The 22,660-nt window shown below is 34.7% G+C and overlaps 2 protein-coding genes across 2 annotated transcripts; both read left to right on the plus strand.

Moving 5' to 3' along the window:
• The first annotated feature begins 1,692 nt into the window (after positions 1-1,692).
• PER1 (1-cysteine peroxiredoxin 1) lies at positions 1,693-3,220 on the plus strand. Its single transcript, XM_086450925.1, has 4 exons — positions 1,693-1,875; positions 1,960-2,108; positions 2,600-2,743; positions 2,954-3,220. The coding sequence occupies exons 1-4, from the start codon at positions 1,758-1,760 to the stop codon at positions 3,197-3,199; spliced, it is 657 nt and encodes a 218-aa protein (XP_086307051.1). The 5' UTR covers positions 1,693-1,757; the 3' UTR covers positions 3,200-3,220.
• A 12,142-nt stretch (positions 3,221-15,362) lies between these two features.
• LOC147396222 (wall-associated receptor kinase carboxy-terminal protein) lies at positions 15,363-17,698 on the plus strand. Its single transcript, XM_086450957.1, has 2 exons — positions 15,363-16,361; positions 17,415-17,698. The coding sequence occupies exons 1-2, from the start codon at positions 15,551-15,553 to the stop codon at positions 17,513-17,515; spliced, it is 912 nt and encodes a 303-aa protein (XP_086307083.1). The 5' UTR covers positions 15,363-15,550; the 3' UTR covers positions 17,516-17,698.
• Positions 17,699-22,660: the final 4,962 nt, after the last annotated feature.

The following is a 22,660-nucleotide window of genomic DNA, read 5'->3' on the forward strand; positions in this document are numbered from 1 at the left end:
AACTAGGATTATCAATTTCAGAATTGGCTGATCTTTTGCAAGGATGATCCCCTCACCATAAAGATCACCCTCACAAAAAATCAGCCGATTCTGAAACTTTTTTCCCATATAAGACAAACACGTTGTCTAAAATGTTGTCTATGGATCCCAGCCCTACATATAAAATAGGGTTTTTGTCTCAGTATTAAACATAATCTCCGGTGTTAGATCTATTTGGGAAGATCCTAAGGTGGATATTGTTTCCCACTCAAACAACCTAAAACCACCCCCACTCTCCATTTCTCTTAAACCATCCTCTCCATTTTTGAAATCCAAAACTAATTTTAAGAAAAAAAAAAAATTAACCACATGAAAACTATTGAAGGGAGGAAAGGTCTTAGGCTTAGGTCTCTCTCTCATTTTGTTTTTATTAGGGAAAGAGGGGAGGGGGGGGGGGGGGGTCGTGATTTTTATTTGTGTGATTTTCTGTGATTTTTCTATATCTACATTTTTTTAATAATTGTTAGAGATTCAACGGGTAACGAATACGTGCACATGTCACACACGTGCCGCAGGCACGGGCATCCGCTAGTATATTATATAATGAATTATGATCCATTGATTCCTAAGAATGACCCATGAAAAAAACACATGATCTCAACCCTTTAAATGCAAAATCCAATGGTGTAGATTTATCCTTGAGATAAGTATCTCCGAGATTTGTGTTCTCAAGATACTCATAAATCTCAACCAATGGATTTTGTGTTTGAAAGGTTGGGCTCATGTGTTTTTTTTTTATGAGTCGTTTTTAGGAGTCAACGAATCCCAACTCTTATATATATAACGAATTTGGTTGAGTGCTCGATTTGGTTCGGTTCTAGAATTTCCTAAATCAAGAATCAAACTAAAATTTCAAAATTGTAAATTAAAACCAAACCGATTTGCTAAAAAATCGAATTAAACCAATCCGAAATGCCTTGACTCAGTCCTGTTCTTGGTTTGGCCCGATCTAATATGCACCCCTAATTATAGAGAATTACAGAAAACATACCATAGAGGATCCGCTCCCTTGATTGTGAGCCTAATATGTTTTAAACTCCAATCAAAACATGCCACGTAAACACTGTTGGCCAATTACTGGACGGTGATGTAATTTTGTTAAGATCAAACATTTCTTATTTCATAGTAAAAAGAGTCAGTGATAACCGGACTATCCCACATGGCATACTCAAAATACTCTCCTGATGTGGCATGTGTTATAACCGTATATTTTTTTTCCTCGGGATATAAATCTGCATATCACCATATATCATTACTCTAGAAAAAAACTGCTTGGGCATGAACGGAGATTTTTTCAGCCAGTTTCTCTGACCTTCGAATTTTTGTGAAGTTAAACCATGCTTTACGTCCTACCAAGTTAAACAGCTTTCGGTTTCCATGGCTGTACACCTCACTGATTATGCCTAAATTCCCACAATGTTTGTAGATTAACGGTGTTGGAAATAGCAAGTGCAAAGGCAGTTCATTTACGAGCGAAACATGAATCGTAAAGAACAAAAGAAGATCCACATGTTAGGAGGTTATGAAACTGACAGAACCGATACACCACGATTCCTTCCACCATGACACGTTCTCTCCATGCAGAGAACCCACTCACCTTATTTAACTCACAATATCCTTAACTTCTTCCCGAGCACCAACTCTCACATAGCATAACACAAACAACTGAAAAAAAAAGAAAACTACAAACACATCTTAGTTCTAACGCAGTGTTGAAGATGCCAGGACTTACGATAGGAGATATTGTTCCAAACCTGGACGTGGAGACCACCCATGGAAAATTCAAGATTCACGACTACATTGGAGACAACTGGGCTATCATCTTCTCTCATGCTGGTTTGTATTAATTAATTAATCCTCTCTGGGTGAGAGTTTGCTTCGTTGTTGCTTAAATTTAATGTTTGTTGGTCGGGTTTGTAGGTGATTTCACGGCAGTGTGCACGACCGAGTTAGGAAAGATTGCAGCTTATTCGGATGAATTCGAGAAAAGAGGGGTGAAACTATTGGGTCTCTCTTGTGATGACATCCGATCCCACAGAGAATGGATTAAGGACATCGATGCCTACATGGTGATTGATCACTTCCTCCTCCTATTATTGTTTGTTTTGTGTACGTGTGTCTTATTGGTTGATCGTAATGGTTCCTATCTTAACAGCACTCGCTCTGTAAAACAAATCTGAATGTTGGGTCGTATGACTGGCCTGTTTGCCACGTGTAATAGTACTCTTTTAACAGTCTAACTAATCTGTCAAAGTCAAAGGTCTACGTAAAATGTCACGTGGCACTAATCCGACCTAAATGTTACACTACAAAATCAGTCTTATCATTTTTGGTCATGGGCATTGAATCTTTTCACGAGCAAAGTCAGAGATTCTATTGACACACCAATCATTTTGCAAATAAACCATTCATGTAGTTGGTGTGTTACAAATAAAAGTTGGTGTGTTAATAGAAGCTCATTCAAAATTACTGGAGTCCACGAGGCAAGGAAGTGTTTTAATTAACTTAACGGCTGAGATAAACTTTGTGATACAACTGTGATGAGCGTTGCATGCAACAGGGGTCCAAGGTGAAGTACCCGATCGTAGCTGATCCAAAGAGAGAGATCATAAAGCGACTGAACATGGTGGATCCAGACGAGAAAGACTCCAGTGGAAACCCAGTCCCATCTCGGGCTCTCCATATTGTGGGTCCAGACAAGAAGGTGATTTCCCATGAGAGACTCTATTGGCACATCAATTTATACTTACAATACGCCAATCATTTTGAAATTAAACATCATATAGATCGTTGTGCTATAAGTAAAATTTGGTGGGTTGATAGAAGTGCTCTTTTCATTACTCTTATAATATTCCTAAATTACCCTTCACCTTGTAGTTAGTTACTTATTCTTGATATTTTCTTCGGTGTGCAGGTTAAACTGAGCTTCCTGTATCCGGCGACCACAGGGCGGAACATTGATGAGGTACTGAGGGTACTGGATTCACTGCAGAAGGCAGAGAAGCATAAGGTTGCGACTCCGGTGAACTGGAAACCGGGTGATCCGGTTGTGATATCTCCAAGTGTGTCGAACGATCAGGCTATGGAGATGTTCCCACAGGGGTACAAGACAGTGGACCTTCCATCCAAGAAGGATTACCTGCGTTTCACTAATGTCTAATATGAATGTTGCCTATCAAAATATATATATATATATATATATATATATATATATATATGCCTAGTATGAATGTACATGAATTAGTAGTGGCTCATTGTGTTGCTTGGTAGGGTCATGTGTTTGGTTGTATGCAGGTGCGGTAAGTGGGTTTATATGCATGTATGTTTGTAAAATTTTAATCTAATTAGCATATTCTCTATCATGTTTTATGTTGGGAGTTCTGGTGCATGGCACACTAACTCCTATAAAATTAGAGGCGTGATGAATGTGCGCGGTTGGGCCCATGCGGCTGATGTGTGGGCAAGGGCACATAACCATAGATCCTTTTTATCAGGATACACAAGAAAACGGTGCTGTGTCTATGCCTTTGTCATGTCAGCCACGTACCAAATCGAGTGCTCGTCCGAAACATGGTTTCCTTGAGATGCACTTTTTTATTGGGAGTTTGGGAACCGTAGATCTGCGTTCTTCAGGGAAACATGACTTCCTTGAGATATACTTTTTATGGGAAAAGTGCAGTCATATGTCTCGAGTAGTGTAGATCTATGATTTGAACTTGTCATGTCAAGCTAGTCGATTAAATTGGCCACGCCCGATTTTTCATAAAATTATGATACGTCGGAGCCAAAACCCACTGTGAACATGATTTACAAAAATAATAATAATAAAAATAAATAAGTGAATAATAATCTATATTTTAATGAATGTTTTGATTTTTATCCCCTTAACAATTAAATATTGATGTTTGGTGCACCACTGGTCATGTGACCATGTCAAAGTAACCAAGTAAATTAGATCATTAGGTCTAACGAAAGTCAACGTTGGTTTGGTGGAACCAATACCTATCACCACCTAGTTCCACAACTTGATTCGCGACGCGAGAGGGATTCATAAACGTAATGCTGAAGTAACATGAAAAATGTACACATGCTGACGTGGATGTGTTAGAGGTTCCCCCCTCTCTTCCCTGCTACATTTCAATGTTAGCCCCCCCTAGTACATTTCAATGTTAATCCAGCACGGCTCATTGACAAATTGTGGATGAAACTACCTTAAAAAAAGAACATAGATTTGTTGACAAAATTAGTCGTAATAATATGACCCATTAGGTGGCATATTCAATCGACTCCATGACATGATGAGTCGTGACAATTTTGGGTATAGTAGATTAGCCTCTTGGGATACACGATTACACTCCCCCATAAAAAGGTGTATTCCGAGGGAATTGTGTATCCCAAGGCGTACAAATCTATGATTCCCAAATTTTTCCACGTCATGGAGTCAATTGAGTATGCCACCTGGTGAGTCATATTATTAGGACTCATAACAAAATTATGTGCAGTGTGCTAAGTTGATGAACAACTAATGGCTTGACGACATATGTATGGAAATTGAAATAATGACGTGGATTCTCTGTAGCAACTTTTTCTTGTAACGTTTCGTTTTTTGTCTGTTAAAAGTGTCATTTGAAACATTTGGGGAGGTTTTAAGCTCATCTACACAGATCTAGGAGTCATCATCATTCAATTAAAATGTGAATAGACATTATAAAAGATTTTTTAAATCCTGTTTTGTTGGCTTGTAGTGACTCACATATCCAAAAGATAAGAGAAAATGTTCTACTTAGAAATCTAAGGTAATAAGGTTCACTTAGGGGACAAGGAAGGTGTTAGACACCTTGTCCTTCTCTTCCTAAGATGATTACCAATAAATAACCAAATTGTATAATTAGGAAACTCTCTTTTTAAGGAAATTATGAAAAGAAAAGCAATAAACAAATTAATATAGTCTAATTTTAGAAAACTAAGAATTAAACTAATGAGCAAGCTAAAACATAAATGTTGCTTGCTGAAAATTTTTATGACTTTAGTATTTTAGTGGGAATCCACATGGATTTTAGTGGGAATTCACATGGATTTCATCTTCTTTGATGCTAAGACTTTTCTTAGGGTTATGTACTCACTTAGGAGCATATTTTTGTTGGTTTAATTTTTAGGAGGTGTCTATGAGTTGGATACCACCATGAAAAAATTAGGGACCTTATGCATGAGATGTGTCCTCTTTGAGACTATTTTTGTTAGCTTAGAAAGTTTGGTATAGATCTAGATAGATCTCCACCTTTGACCCTTAGCTATTTTAGAGAAATGTAGTGTGATGTATATGCACATAATATATGCATGTAATGAACATAGAAAGATAAGATTACCTTCAATGAGGGATTACTCTTTAACTCTTAAGTCATTAGAAAAAAAATTAGAAAAATCTATTATAGGAATTTAAATTTTCAAGGAAAGTAAAGAATAAATAATCTAAAAATTTAAAGCTTGGTAGAATGTAAATAAACAATTATTCTAATACTCTTGAGAGCTTATTGAGGGTTTATAAGAGGAGATTACCTCTAAGAGGTTTTACTCTTTATCTCTTAGCCTCACTAATGCAAATAAAGATCTATATTATTATAAAAAAGTATGAAATAACCTTGTTTAACGTAAAAAGGGGAATAGGTAGAAGATGAAGGTTTAGAAGGGATTACATAGAAAAAATTAAAACTAAACCCCATTTTGGTTTCTTCTTCTTGGTTAGAACTTCTTAGATATTTAGGAAATGATTTGAATAGAGTTTGGGTAGGCTAGAAGACTTTGAGGAGAGTCTTGAACATAATTTTAGATCAATTGAGCTCCTCATCCTTTTGCCTTGGATGGATGTCCTATTTATAGGATTTTGGAAAATCCTTAAGGATAAACTTGTTCTAAATCATAGGATTCCCAATATTTTCAATAAAATCTATAGAGAAAATCTAAATTACCTTTCCTCTCTTTAGACTTGATAGTCTTTCACTCACCTATAGGTCACACCAATCATGATGATCAAAAGGATAGGATTGTAAAAAGTCATAGTTTCTAAAGAATTTTTTGAAGAAGGTAAAAGAGTCTTAGGTCATTAGTTTGGGTTAAATCCAAAAATATTAGGCTAGATGACATGTAAATATGGATTTGGATTTTGAATATTAAGGTTATCTAGCTTAATTAATCTTCCAACAACCTAGGGTTAAGAATGTCTTTATTCACAAGTTCTAGAGAATTCTATGGATTGGGTAAAGTTATCAAAATCCCTTGAACTTGATCTAATTACATTACCCTTTTAAGATTGAGGATAGACTTGGGAATATAAGGGTTATCTACCTTAGTTTAGTTCTAGCAATATGGGGTTAGGGTAGTAATTATACTCATGTAGTGACCAATTTGACCAAGAGTCTTTGTTGGAAGAATAGAAAAACTATAAAAAGACCATGATAATGGATTTATTGACTGTTCCTTCCTGAGAGGTAGTTTTATGATCAATTTCCTGGAAAATAACAACAAGTTCATTATAATATGTTGATACTGGTCGACCATTTTGCTTGGTAATATCTCTAGCTCAACTCAAAAATACAGGTTTCGTCTGATCCATCATAGAACGTTTTTTATATAGGCTCCCATATCTCCTTGGCTGTGAAGAGATGAATAAATCGCTACATTAGCAACGGACTCATTGAGTCAATAAGTCAACTATTCACTCTGTGATTTTCAGTAATCCACACTCCAAGATTGGGATCTCCAGATTCTGATTTTTTTCGTTTCTCCGGTGAGATATCCAGCTTTGTTGCGAGCGCCAATACGCATCTCCATGAGTTGAGACCAAAATGGGTAATTGGTCTCATCGAGGGTAATTCTGGTTGGAAATGCAGAATTGTCTTGGTGTACGATAATCTGTTGTGTTGGTGTTGGGGTAAGCTCGGTTGATGCTCCTATAGTGGTAGCCATCAGACTCACAACAACTTTACGAAGATGATTTTTGGACTATGAACTTCAAGAAAAAGTATGTATATGACTGTTTTATTGCAGATGTTTTTGGAATCAAGCCTGCTCTGATACCATTTCAAACAATAGAGTTTCTGTAGAATAATTTTCAATATTAATTCTTCTCCAAAACAGAGGCAATATATCGATACAATTACATCCTAAAATTAGATACAATTACACCCTAAAATTAGGGAAACAAATTGTTATTTATTTATATACAAGATTGGTCAACTAACCAGGTTTCTGAGATTAATTACAAAATCAATCTAATATTACGCACAGCTCATTCACACACATAGGGATTCATTTTTTTAACCAATGACCTATAGAGTTTTGTTTGCTTAGATACCAATGAAAAAGATATCAAATATGGTGCTTCATTCTTTCTATCTGTTAATCTTTCTCCATCCCACGTTTCTTTATTTTGCTTAGTTTCTTAATAAGTTTGTGATTAAACAAAGTTGAGGTTAGAGTTTGATACTTTATGAAGGTAAATAGTTGAATTTTGATGAATATAGTAGTGACATATTTTTGGCTATTCAGGTATGAGCTTATCAAGTTGAACTATTTTTTAGGGTTATCATTGAGCATTGTCTAAGTGTTCTCAAAACAAGTAACTTTTGCTTCATAATTTAGGTTAAGTTGAACATCTTGTTTTCTACTTGGGATAGCTTGTCATTGTCATTCATGCTTATTAAATAGTGTTTTTTTAGTATGCATTATTTAATTAATTTTATTTCCTTCCTTCAGAATCTTGTGTTTGTTGGTACGAATGAAAGATGTTATGTGATCTTAAGAAATTGGATTTTGGAAAAGGAATTTTTGCTTTTGTAAAGAAGAATGAGTATATTAAAAAAAAAAAATTCCTCATTTCCTAGCATAATAAAAGAAAGATGAATGAGTGAGGGTGAACAATCTAATCACCTATATGTTGTTGGTATACTTCTTGAAATGAATACGATCCAATTGCCCACTCATTGGCAAATTTGATTGGGTGTTGTAGTCAAGGCACTGAGAGATTGATTGTTGCGGAATGTGACTCATAGTAAGCTTTTTGCTTACTCTTGTAATGCATTTTTCTTTTGAATTTTAATTAGTAGATGGATTAGATTAATTAGGTGTAAAAAAATTAAGAAGAGGGTCTACAAGTCTTAAATATATGAACACTGATGTGTGATTGCTATCCAATAATTGGGTACTAGACCATTGTACAAGATCTGATGCATTATCCTTTTTTTTTTTTTTTTTTGGTACAAGATCTGATGCAATAATTGAGTACTAGACCCCCTTTTTTTTTGTTGCTTTATAAAATTGCACTAACAAGACATGAATGAACAATTCTGTCTTGAATTATCATTTTAAGTCTAAATGCATAATCATTCTATAATGCTCTAATGGCACTGATATTTACCTCCATCGTGATAAAAACTTGATGCCCCAAAACATAACAACATGGAGTGCATGTAATTATCTTGGAACGACATCCAATAAAGTATGTTTGACATATTGATTTAATGTACTTCAGGTTTGTAACATCCTCTTTTGTAATATATCTTGTTTTATGTATTCTGAGGGTATACTATATTTGATATACAATTGATCTAAGTTAGTATCCATAGACAAATATTACTTTCGATGTCATTGTGATCTTTGGGACCCATGTTTTTAGTTTAGAATTAGTCTCATGTTTGATTTGTCTTGCTGTAAATTCAGGACAATTGATGAACTTGGAGTAGAAAGGTCTATTGTTTCTAGTGAGAATCATTGCGTACTTAGGTCACTTGATCTTTTTCTTCATTTTAATGCAATAGAATTTTGTATTTTTGTGATATGTTTTGGTTTTACCTTTTGACTATGAAAGGTTCTGTAGCACACTTGGAAGAATTGGAGCAATTTTGAAGGGAATTGCTATGATGAAAGAGCTAACTCTTTGTACAAAACACTAATTAGTTTCATTTGGAAAGTGCATGTCCAAGAGAATCTTTACGGCATATTTGAATAAGATTTGTGCCAAAGGCCGTCAAGTATGTTCTGTTCTGATTACTTGTTTTAAGCTTGGCATGCTTAGCTGGTTTTGTAAATTTTTTGGAGTTATAATTGAGCTTAGCAAATTGAATGTTGAAGATAATACGTTACGAGAATTTGACTTTTGGCATTATATATTCGTTTCTTGTGAAGCATTGTTCTAGTAGTTTAGGTGTAAGGGTAATGGTAGGATCATCACAACTTATGTGATTGTGGGGGGGCGAAAACCTGATTTTTCCCTCACACTCGAGAGATTTGTCGCCCAAACTAGTAGGAACAGAACCACTATGTGTATCCAAGAATTTTTTTTTTTTTTTTATCTTTTTTACTTATGAATCCAAGAAAACGATGATTATAAATTGTCGTCTAGGATGTCGTTTATGATGATTGTCAAATCTAGTCGCTTTTCCCAACACTTTCTCTACTATCTCATCTGTTGCAAATAAAAAAACTACTCCAATTAGAACGACTACTCAATTTGCACAATATAACGTCGTGACCACATCCTGCTTTCACATTTAGGAGTTCAGAGTCATCAATTTCTAAAGCCCCAAAAGGTTTTTTTTACTTATTATTTTAATTTTGATTAAGTCATGAATGAAAGATGATCCGAGTTATATTTTTTCAACATGGCACTCTATCAATTTAAAAAGGGATTGACTAGTTGCATACCACTCATTACCAATTGCACTCCATCACTTATAAATTCCCCTTTGCACTCCCTTTGAATGATTATACTCGAAAAATAATTTTAAAAAAAATGTCACACTCCTCTCTTTTTTTTTTTTTTTTTTTTTCCTTCCTCAACTATGCCTAAAGAAATTATTTCTAGTTCAGTAATTTTTCTAAAAAATATTTTTTTCGTTTCAGATTCATGTTTACAAAGTTATATTTTCTTCAAATACGTAGTTTCAATTTAAATTCAAAATAAAAAAAAGAAAATTAACTCCTTAATTAAATTGGAGTCAAAGAGAACAGAAACAAAATCAATCACAAAATATAATCAAAGTAGAGCACGAGCGAATACGAGCCTACGCTCGTCTATAAGTTAGAATAAAGTTTAAATCCAAAAGATTAAAAAAAAATATTTTTTCTAAAGATAGGTATGCAACGAACCATTCGAGGTGTGCAACTAATTGGTCCCATTAAAAGAAAGGTGTAGCAGGGAGTTACAAGAAAAACCCAATTTTTGTCAAGTGCGAATATCACCGATGATGAATAGCTAGAAAGCATCGGATGGTGGTGCGCTAAAGAGAATATTTTATGGCCTAAACTATAGGGTGTACCATGCGCTCAATGTCTACTCTTCATTAGGTAGAAGAAGTAACGAAATAAGTCGTAAAGATTGCCCCACTGGTAACCCCTTTAAAAAAAAAAAAAAACATAATGCAATAATTATACCAATTGGGCCCCATCAATGCGAGAATCGAAAAGATCACATCAGTATTCTTCACAGCTATGAGATGTTTTTTTAAAAGGAAAATGATGGACATGCCTTTGTTGTTGGACCGTGCGTTCAACACTCTGCTGACATCGTAATGCATAGAAAATCGTTGATTTTTTAACATTGCTGTAGATGCTTTTCTTCGAAATACGAGTAAAAAAGAATCTACAGTTATATACGCACCACCACATCATTTTTGTCACCTTTGTGTCATTCCAGCATTTTCCTTTTTTAAATTGATTTCGTGGAAAGAAATTTATGCTCATCTATATACTGCCACGTCAGCGCATTTTGAGCACAATGTCCAACGAAGGTAACATATGGAGAAAATTACGGAGGAAAAGTGGAAAACCACTTTGTGCGAGTTTGAGACAGGTAAGTCCCCACATTTTGAACCGTTGAATTGGCTGGTTCACTTCTTGATATGCGATGCCTTTCGGCCACAGTGAGCTATGATTGTTTGACGATTTGCACACCAAAATCAGCTTTAATTAATGTTTTGCGGTCTTTGGATAAAAGCATCTTTCAGCAGGGAAAGTTGAAAACTCGCTACAACCATACATTGTGAATGGAAACACATACGTACGAAGCCTAAAATTGGTTGGATACAGCTAATCCGGCTGACTTTTGGGTGCGTAGTTAGATCCATTCACGGGTGCAACAACACAAACACCCTAACCAACTAAGGTGCTGTTTGTTAAACTGAAAAAAATAAGTGCTGAATAGCATTAAACGTTGAAACTTATAAGCACTGAATTTAAGTGTTAAAAAAGTTATTTGTTTAGATGCTGAATCATGTTTGTTACACATTGCTGAAACTGATAAATTGTCTTTGTTACCCTTACAATCATATTATACATTGTTTGCATGTTTTAAATGCTTATTTATTATCAAACACAATAAAATATATTATTTCTTATAAAATAAAATACAATTTATTTTTAAATAATAAATAATACTCAAATCTTCAATTATAAATAATAATTTCTATTTATAAAAGCCCACAAATTTCAAATTAAAAATAATAATGTCATACAAGTCACCAAAATTTGAAATCAACTTTAAAAAGAACTTAATTTTTTATGAATAATTTTCAATGGAAATGAAGGATGTGTAATTATAAAAGTACCCTATGAATTAATAAGGGCAACCCACACTATAGCCATTTTTTGTTTTGTTTTATATGGATTAAAATTTTTGGAATGACCAAATTTTTAGTGAGGATAATTTATATGGTCTAGAGATCATCCTCACCAAAAATCAGTTTATTTTGAAACTTCTAACTCGTTAAAAATAGTTTTCAAAAAAAAAAATGGATAATTTACAATTCTTGAACTTGTTTTGATAGGGTTAAAAATTTCAAGATGTGCTAATTTTTTGTGAGAATGATCTCCTCATTGTAGAGATCATCCTCACCAAAAATCAACTCATTCCAAAATTTTTAACCCATATAAGACAAAATAATTTAGCTATGGTGTGGGTTTATTAATTTGTGGGGTGTCTATATACTTATCCATGGGATATAAGAGGTAATATCCTTTTAAGAATAAGGGCATAGTTGTCCATGCTCAAAAAAACAAAGGGCATACTTGTCCGTGTTGAAAAAGCGAAGTGCTTACCACTTCAGCACTTTTTTTCAGCATCAAAATAGTGCTGAATTTTTTTCACTTATTTTCAGCAATAAGCACGAGTAAACAAACGCGCTATTTTGACAAAAGTGCTGAATTTAATTTTTTTCAGCAAGAAGCACTGAAAAATAGCGCAAACAAACACCACCTAAGCATAATTAAGAATACTTTCACTAGTCATGGAAATTGAAAATGCACAAAAACGAGGAGGTAATATCTTTTTTTTTTCTTTTTCTGAACGGTAATACCTCACTTGTGCTTCGAGAACTGTTGCCGAGAAAGATGATCCATGGAAATCATGAATATGATGAACTTGACTTCTTCAATCCTCATTTGAGGAAGGTTGTTGCCTCTTACTCTAATACTAGTAAATAGTAATTTTTGATGGCAGTGTAACTTAGGACACCCATTGATTTCTAGTCTTTGAATTGTAGGTCTCTTCTAACAGATGGACCCCCATACCCTTATTAAGAGTAGGGTTGGCAATGATCTAAATTATATCCAATGTCCGATCCGATCCGATTCGAAAAAATAGAATTTTCGAATCGGATTTGGATGTACCCCAATTCGATCCAAACATATTTTAATAATATTTTTTTTATTCTTAATTTTATATCAATACATAAATATAAATATTTTAGTCTTTTTTATTTCCCTCCATATTTGTAATAGGAAAGTAGATTTCTTTAAATTTTATATGATTTTATATTGTTTAAATTTTTTGAACATTGGTAATTTGAAAATAAGGCATGTGTTCGGATCGGACCAAGTTGATTTTGAATTAAGAATGAAATGAAATAGATCGGATTCGATTCACATATTCATTATCTGATACCAAACCAATTCATTGCCAACCCTTATTAGAGCATCTCCAATTGCAGTTATTTAAAGATAGCAATGTCAAATTTTGACACCACCACCCAAAATTTATGTTCCAATGCATGGGCTAAAAGTTTTCTCAAATATAAAGTATGTCATGTTTTTAATGCCAAAATTGATATTGAATTTAGTATAATTCAAAAGTAAATAAGTATCTTTTGATTATTATTTTTTATCTAATTGTTATCAAAGTATACCAATAAATTTTATTTTTTTTTTTTGAGACAAAGCACTGGAAAATCTCATATCAAAGATAGAATATTTTATTCCACTTTTATTATTTAAAATAATAAAGTTGGAAGAGATAGATACGGCATTGCCATTCAAGATGCTCTAATAATTCAAAAAGTACAAAATCCTCAAAATCCCAAATTAATGATTTAAAAGATCAAATTGTTATCACATTGGCAAAATTCAACACCACATCCCTCTAGATTTCATGGAAAAACTCTGATAAAAAAAAAAAATTGGATTTTATTCAAGGTTTGAAAATGGACGGTTATTAAACTTTCACGAAACTCCCAAATTTAAAATTAAAAATCAATAGTAAATACCAAATTTTTTTTTTCAAAGTTTATAGAATTTTGCTCACTACAAATAATTGGCATTGGATCATTTTTTTAATGCCACAAGGTGAGGTCAATTACTTTTTGTAAGAATGGAAATCTACTAAGTTAGTAAGGGTAGTCAGATTCTTTTAGGATGATTACTTAAATATTCAAACCATGAATTGTAGGGGTGCACATTGGATTGGGTAAATCCGAGATCCGAACCAATCCGAAGCTTTTGGATTGGATTGGATTGGTTCGGATTAAACACACACACGGTTCGGGTATGGATCGAAGAAAAAAAAAATCCGATTAATTGGTTCGGTTCCGGATTAGGATATAATAAAATCGAACCAATCCGAAAACCGAACCAATTATATATAAATAAATATATATATATATATATATATATATATATATATATATATATATATATATATAATTATTTAAAAAATAAAAATTTCGATTTTTATTTCTTTTTTCTTCTTCCTTTTAATTTTTTATTATCCCAAAGTCCATGTTTAAAAAAAGTCCTACTTTTTTTTAAGCTTTGAAGATTGGAGGAGATAGAATGCTTGGATTGAGGAGGAAGGTATCTATCTTTAATAAGTATGAGAACCGAGAACTGATCCGAACCAAGATTGGATTGGATTGGTTCGGTTCTATAGGGTAATTGGATTGGTTCGATTTCAAATTTGTAGAACCGATCATGTTTGATTCGGTTCCAATTTTGCCAAAATCCGAACCATATGCACCCCTAATGAATTGCTTGCAAGACTATGAGCAAATTTGCTCATAGCTCAACAACCATTTGACATGTAGCACATATGACATCAACAATAGAGAGAAAATTTCTCTTGCCCACTCGTCCTCTTGTTAACAAATTTCAATTTAAAGATTTAAAATTTAAAATGGGTCATTGAGACCACATGGATTATGACATTGTCAATCTAACACTACAGTTTTCTAGATTTTATGAAAAAAAATCATATTAAATAAATAAATAAATAAATGATTTTCAAGCTTGATCCTTGGAATTGAAAATGGACGATTACCAAATAATACCTAAACTAAAAATTAAAATTCAATGGTAAAATAAAGTTTTTTTCTTTTTTCATTTTTTTTTTAAGTTCATAGAATTCCGTCCTTTACAATCTTGTGGCATCGAATCATGTTTTTTTAATACCTTAAGGTAATCTGATTTGAAAATTTTTGTTTACCCCCTTGGGCACAAGAGAAATTTCTTCTCTTATTACTAATGTCATTTGAGCCACATGTCACATGGCTATTGGATTGTGAATAAATTTGCTCATAGTCCTGAGAGCAAAAAAGCACTCTCCGAAGAAGTTCACTCCCAAAAAAAGCGCCCCTAAACCAGGGGCTTCCACTTCCACGAAAAGAATCAAAGAATCGTATTCCCAAACGAGGCCAAGTAATTAGAGAGAATAGCTTCTTAATTCACTATGAAAAAGCTAAGAAAAAGCCTCCTCTTTATTCTTTATTCTTCCTTCTTTGTTTGTTCAATGTAGAAAAGCTAAGGGCTTATTTGTTACCACTATTTTCAACTACTTTTTTTTGGCTCAAGAAGCATGTTTGTTAGTAATAACTTCTGCTTCACTAGCTTTTGCAGGGAGTTTAAAATTGCACTTTTGAGAAGCTTTGCGGACTGCTTTGCATGCGAGTCCCCATGAGAAGCCAACACTAAAAAGTATTTGGGGGATGAAATGACAATTTTATCCCATATTCTTTTTAACTCATTGATTAAACAACAAACCAATTCGACTTCTCTCCACTCAGCCTCTGTAACAAAGACGCAACTCCCCAACTTCTGCTTTCTCGTAGACACAAAATCCGAAAAAGCTGGAACCTATAACAAATAGACCCTAAGAAAAAGCCTCCTCTTTATTCTTCCTTCTTTGTTGAATTTTCTGTTCTATACCACTATTAGCTTTTATTCATTCTTCTGCCCCTTTACATCATCGTTTATGCAAGAAAAAAAAAAAAAAGAAATGCACTCTTCATCACTATCAGCCTTAATCATCGTTAATCTTCTGATCTCAACTATCACTCTAAAACAAGTTCACTCTCTTCCTCTCCCTGTCTGTAGGAACCTATGTGGCAGCCTCTCTATCAAATACCCATTCGGCATCGACGATGGATGCGGTGCTCCTCACTACCGGAAGATGTTAAACTGCAGCAGCAGCGGAGACTTGTTCTTCCAAACCCCTTCTGGCAACTACAAAATCAGATCAATTGACTACGATAAACAGTCAATGGTGATCTACGATCCTAGCATGTCCACGTGTACAACGCTACAACCACATCATGACTTCATTATGTCTGATATCCAATCAGTTGTAATTCCACCTACATCTGATACTATCTTTGTCCTTCTCAATTGCTCAATTGACTCTCCTGTCCTCAACCACTACCGCTCCCTCTGCTTCAACTTCTCTGGTCACTCTTGTGACGAGCTTTACAATGCTTGTAGTTCTTTTCGGATTTTTCATATTCTTTCGGGTGGGTATCCGCCCTGTTGTTACACGGGTTATAACACGGTGAAGTTGATGAGCATGAACATATTGGATTGTTCGCATTATACAACCGTGTATAACACGGATGATGTTAAAGGTGTAGGACCGTTAGATTGGTCTTATGGGATCAAGCTTTCTTATACTGTTCCTAATACTGGATGCCAACGTTGTGAGAGAACAGGTGGTACGTGCGGGTATGACACAGAGACAGAGATGATGTTTTGTCTATGTTCAGGCTCAACGAATTCTACTAGAGAATGTGGTGAGTACTATTACAGTTTTACTCTTTATTTTTAGGCATACGGTACCTCCTCCAGATGTTGGTAAATATATGAGATAACACCCTGTGTTTCAAATTTGACGACATACCCTTTGAACCTCGTCTTCGAGTCTAAAAGAATGATCTTGCCAAAAATCTTTAAAAAAAAAAATTTCTTTTCCAAAACCATTCATCATGTTCATCTTAGGGATTTTGTGACCAAATTGTTCCTTGTTCTCCACATTGTTTAATTAATCATTTGATTTCATCTACAGTTTTGCCATAAATGACTGCCAAATAAGTCAAGGGCCATAGATTATGGGCTTTTTGGGAAAAATAAGTCAGGAGTTGTTGTAGGAAAAAAATCAAGGATTGTCAAATTAATCGAGGTTGAAGATGATTGTTTTTAATCTTTATTTTTAACTTTTAGAAAAAAATCAAGGGTTTTTTATTCGTAAGTAGTTGAAAAATTCCTATTTCAGCAAATTTTTTATTAATTTCTCATAAAAGACCATGGTCATGAGGGAGTTGTTTTTAGTTTTTTGTTTTTTTTTTTTTTTCCAGAGAGATCTGATGGCACTCACATATGTGATGGTACATAGTACCTACATGGGGTGGCCAGGATGTATTACTGATTTTTAAAAACTCTTGTGCGGGTAAATAGCGGTAAAAGTTTTTAAAAAAGAGTCGTGGGGTGACACAGTAATAACTGTATATGCTTTTCCGTGAGATACATGGGGTGACGCAAAGAGGGGTATAGATGATCCAGTGACATGATGGTGCGCACATAACTTCAGATGCTTTTTCGTGAGATACAATTAAAAAAGCATTTACGGTTATATGTGCGCCACCCCGTCATTTGTGTCACAGTCCTGTGTTACGTTAGTTTCATTTCAGCATTAGTGTTTTAAAAATTCTTATGGAGGCAATGCCCCCGCTCCCCTTAATTTAAATGGTACATCCCACCTATAGACCCTAGTCATAGTCTATTAATGCTTCAGTTGACATAAAATCACTTTGATTAGTTTACTAACAACCAATCGATTCACGTTTCAGCTGGAGGGAGTGCAATGGGCAGAGGGCACCAATTTGCACCGTTGGTATTATTTGAAGTACTTAAACTGATTTTAGGAGCACTTCTCATTGCGGCTCTGTAATGTTTTTTTATTGCCTAATTTGGTCAAGACGACTCTCAACTGTCCCAATTTCTCAATATATGTTTTTGTATTTTTTCACTTTTATTTTTAATCTCATGCATCCATATTAAGAGTTTCCAATTGAAAGCCTAATCAATTAATTGGGAAGAAAATTCAAAGGATTTTTCTGGGCTCAAAGGATGCTGGACATCATTTGTCCCATGAACAAAATGATGGTGGAGTCAGAGAGAAGAAATTAAACAAACAAAAACGCATATGAGTTTCATCAAATGAGAATTGAATACACTCGTCAGTTAAGATATTTGGGAGGATGGAAAAAAGTTCCTGAGTGAAAACGTTGATTTTTTATCAATTTTTGTCAATAATTTGTAAATCACTTTTGATGGATTTAGAAGTTTCTGATTGAGCTGATTTTTTGTGAGGATGATCTTCTCATCATAGTGGCCATCCTTGCAAAAAATCAGCTCAATCCAAGACCTCTAACCCATATTTTGAAAAACCATTGTTTTTTCATATGTTTTTACATATGGCCCTTGAACCGCCCCATATATATATATATATATATAGGTTCAAAGGACAACCATTTCAACACACATATAGACAACGTGTTTTGTCTTATATGGGACAAAATGTTTGGAATGGACTGATTTTTTGTGAGGATGATCTCTGTGATGAGGGAATCATTCTGGCAAAAAATCATCCCATTCCAAAACTTGTAACCCCATCAAAATTGATTTACAAAAATTGGACGGTCTATAATTTTTCAACAAAAATTGGACGGTCTAGAAGTTTCATAATGAGCTGATTTTTGGCAAGGATGATCTCCTCATCACAAAGATCATCTTCACAAAAAATCAGTCCATTCCAAACATTTTTGTCCATATAAGACAAAACACGTTGTCTATATGTGTGTTGAAATGATTGTCCTTTGAACCTGACCCATATATATATATATATATATATTTATGGATTAGGATCTGTATACACATAAAGCTACTCATAAAGCTACAACATGTTTTGTCTTATATGGAAAAAAATGTTTGGAATGAGCTGATTTTTTGTGAGGATGATCTCTATGGTGAGGAGATCATCCTTGCCAAAAATCAGCCCACTTTGAAACTTCTAGCCCCATGTTTACAAGTTGAAAAATTTTAGACCGTCTAATTTTTGTAAATCACTTTTGATGGGGTTAGAAGTTTTGGAATGAAATGATTTTTTGCAAGGATGATACCCTCACCACAGAGATCATCCTCACAAAAAATCAGCCCATTCTGAACATTTTTAACCATATAAGACAAAAATGTTGTAGCTTTATGAGTAGCTTTATGTGTCTACGGAACCTGACCCTATATATATATATATATATATTTGTAATTTATAAGTTATGTATGTGGCGCCCCGCCGAACGCTAACACAAATCCCCATGTCAGATCTCGAGGTACTAAGTGGCACCTCGAAATTTCGGCATGGTCTCCTCTGTTTATGTTAGCATTCCAAGGCGTTCAACCTGCACCTGATAAACGACATACAATCCTGCATACATATACAAAATATAATACTAGCGGAAGCTTATACACGTCTAATAACGTACGAATTATCATAGTGCGGAAGAAGAAAATTTACGGGATTATACAAAATTTTCTCACTCTAACAAGAGTCCTAACGCTCAATACAAATCTATAATACTCCTAGACAAATGGAGTATAACTCCACTACTTACCAGGTGACGGACTCTGGCTGTCTATCTGACCCACCAGATGATTCTCACTCATGTTCTACTCCTGCCTCGCTAAGCTTCGGATCTGAAACTAAAAAAATGGAGGATGAAAGGGTGAGTAACAATGGTTACCCAGTAAGAAAACAACAATTTCTGCCAATAACCTCTCCTAACATGAACGAATAAACATACTGAATCATTTTAAAATAAACAAAGTTTTACAGAAGAAAACTACGATTAACTGGTACATATAGCTAGGGATGAGCAACTAAACATTTTAAAACTCACATTACATCGATCAGCAGTACTCACTATAACATTCTCTTTTTATACAAATCTAATTGATCAAATGGAAACAATAAACATGCATTTCATTTTATATATCAAAATAAGCAACAGATAGATAATACACGGTGGTGGAGTATTGGAATTAGAGAGTTGGGATTCACGACTGGATCGCTCCCAGTCGGGACATGATGTTACAATTCCTTTCTGGCTTTTAGTTCCTGATTTTGTGGCCGGTCACTGCCCTTACCACGTTTGGTTGACCATTTATCCGGCTCAGGCTGGCCGTTTGACGTGACCGTAAGCAATGGGTCTCTTTTCGATGTGTCAGAACGTTCGACTACTATAGATTGTTAGTGATCACTGACTAATCATCTTCGTCTATGCCTATCAGGCGTACATGTGATTCCCAAAGATACAAACCATTCGTATACGACCACCTTTACATTACAAGTTCACTGGTAAAGATAGAGAGGAATAAACCCGGATTCCAGTTGTGACTCCACTCTCATACGCGTCCCATACCACGTATGAGTTTGGTGGTCCCTACCGTACATCCCAGGATAGTACACCACTCCGGATGATATGATGCACTATCCCTTCAGGCATTCACAAACTCTTTAACAGCTCACAAAATAGCTACTTATATATATTATTTTCATTTGAAAACAAAAGAGAAATTAACAATACAAGGTTGAGAATAGATATCCAGTTTCCTACCATGCAAGTGTGGCCACCCGGCCTAAAATAAATAACATAACAGAGCGCCTCGCGCTAACAGAAAGTAAATAAACATGCAACCAGTAACATTATCCCTGGATATCCGTTCACCAACCTGCATACAACACAACAACGTAAAATGCAGACATCACCCCTCGGGTGTAACTCTGACATTTTACCGTTTCATACCCTTTTTCCCTTTTTTCGACTTTTACAGTTTTCAATCTCTTCATAAAATATCCATTTTCTGATATTCATCAACTCAATATGAGTTTATTGAATATTAAATCACATTTTTCAACTATAGAATTTATTTCTATCAATAATATTGAAAAAAAATACAAATTTCATATCAAAACGGGGTCCGAGCAGTGCACAAGACCCAATTTATGGCAATAACCCGTTAAAATACTCTACCCACGTATAATTTGTTAAAAATACAATTAAACATATCAAACATGCAATTTCTGGCGTGAATTTTGAAATAAACAAAGAATTCTATATTTCGGAAATACATCCAAATTTTTCCAATAAAATCCTAAATGCAATTTTCACAATCTATGATTACTAATAGAAATTGAGAGTTCCTTACAATCACTAGGCGACGGAATTGAAGCACGTGCGCGGAAATCGAGGCGATTGGCGCGGTAATCGAGATGGACCGAACTTCGAAGCGGCTGATTTTTGAAACTGGCTTGGTGGTTTCGAAGATCTCGATGTGCTCGTCTCTTCTCCCTTCTACGGCGAAAGACGGTTTGACCCCGAAATCGATGAAAACCGAGGTCGAAGTTACGAAAATCTCCGTATAAAAATACGGCTAATTTTTGACTATACGGGGTGAAAAAGACGAGAAAACGAAAGGAACTTGGTTGGGTTATGTAGAGAATGAGGCTACGGACGTTTCTCCCTTCTGCGTCGGAAAGCGATTTGACCCCGAAACGGACGAAATCCGAGGTCAAAGTTTCGAAATTTCCGTATCCAAATACGGTTGATTTTTGACGATATCGGGTAAAATAGAAAGTGAAATGAAGATAGGTTGGGTGGGTTTTGTAGAGAACGAAGCTGCGGACCTTTTTCTCTTCTGCGGCGATCGTCGAAAGTAGACCGTTTGCGAGAGATCTGAAGTGGAAAAATCGGAGGAAAAACAAATTTATTTTTTTTTTTTCTTTTTTTTTTTTTTTTTCCGCACTGTTTGGACGAGTGGGGAAAATGAGATTAAAAAAAAATTTAAATATTATTTATATAATATTTGGGACGAATTCGGTATTTCGCCTATTGTTTTGATCGACGATAACTTGGTCATTCGGTCTCCAAAACTGACAAACGAATACTCTATTTTTCCTAATTTTTCATTCCGGATCTAATGGTATAGTCAATTTTTACAAATTATGTCTCCATAAAAAATTTACATTTTTGGCCTGATGTGACCCATAAACTTGATGTCGTTTTCGTTTTTGGCGATAATTCAACTTCCTGATCTCCAAAAATGACAAATAAATAGTCTATGTTGAATAATTTTTCGTTATGAAACCAATGGTATGATCAAATTTTAAAAATTATTACTCCAACAAAAAGTTACTGTTTTAGCCTGGTCCGACCCGGTAATCGAGGATTTTGCAACTTTTATATTTGGACTCGCATTTGAGCGTGCTTACATGCTAAACTATGTTTTTCGATCATTTTAAATCTAATGGTGAGGTCAGATTCTATTAAAAATGATCAAAATAAGGTCCCACAGTTTTACCCTAAGTCCCACTTTCAAGATTTTCTTAAAATTCCACTATTTATTTTTTTCCTCGAGATACGAATTAAAAATTCGGGGTTTTACAATGTAGGTGTATATTTGTAAGTTATATAGTTTGTACTTTGTAGACACGTGGTTTTCGTCGATAGGACGGTCACATCTACGATGAATTGAAGTCGCCACCATTCAAGTTATAAGTGGATGTGAATGGTCACCCGGTGTACATTTTTAAAAAAAATGACATTTTGGCATTAGTGACTCGAGATGGATAAGGGACCAATCTAATCAAACCTAGGGATTTGGGTAAGTGGTTCGGTTGAAAAAAAGGGAAGGTGTTAGGTACCCTTTTCTCCCCGTCAAGTGGCGGTAACCTCAAATAATTTGGTCATTTTTTATTTTGAAGAAAATTGAAAAATAATGTGCCACGTGGGGGTCTTTGTACCCTAGATAGGAATTCATTTTCGACTTGAAAATTGAAAAATAATGTGCCACGTGGGGGTCTTTGTACCCTAGATAGGGATTCATTTTCGGCTTGATCATAGGGTCATTTCATTGATGGAAATGACCCTTACGGATCTTTAGCCTTGGGGTCGACTCATTTAAAAATAAAAACGAAAGAGAAGAAGGAGGTATTTAGAAGAGAGAGAAGGAGAGGATAGAGAGAGAGAGGGGGGGTGGT

Source organism: Akebia trifoliata, chromosome 8 (assembly GCF_017979445.1).
Source record: "Akebia trifoliata isolate Shusen 1 chromosome 8, ASM1797944v1, whole genome shotgun sequence".
NCBI lineage: Eukaryota > Viridiplantae > Streptophyta > Magnoliopsida > Ranunculales > Lardizabalaceae > Akebia > Akebia trifoliata.

Coding starts and splice junctions, on each gene's coding strand:
- PER1 (XM_086450925.1), top strand. CDS start 1,758: ATGCCAGGACTTACGATAGGAGATATTGTTCCAAACCTGGACGTGGAG. Junction 2,109..2,599: donor AGGACATCGATGCCTACATG/GTGATTGATCAC, acceptor TGCATGCAACAG/GGGTCCAAGGTGAAGTACCC. Junction 2,744..2,953: donor TTGTGGGTCCAGACAAGAAG/GTGATTTCCCAT, acceptor TTCGGTGTGCAG/GTTAAACTGAGCTTCCTGTA.
- LOC147396222 (XM_086450957.1), top strand. CDS start 15,551: ATGCAAGAAAAAAAAAAAAAAGAAATGCACTCTTCATCACTATCAGCC. Junction 16,362..17,414: donor GAATTCTACTAGAGAATGTG/GTGAGTACTATT, acceptor TTCACGTTTCAG/CTGGAGGGAGTGCAATGGGC.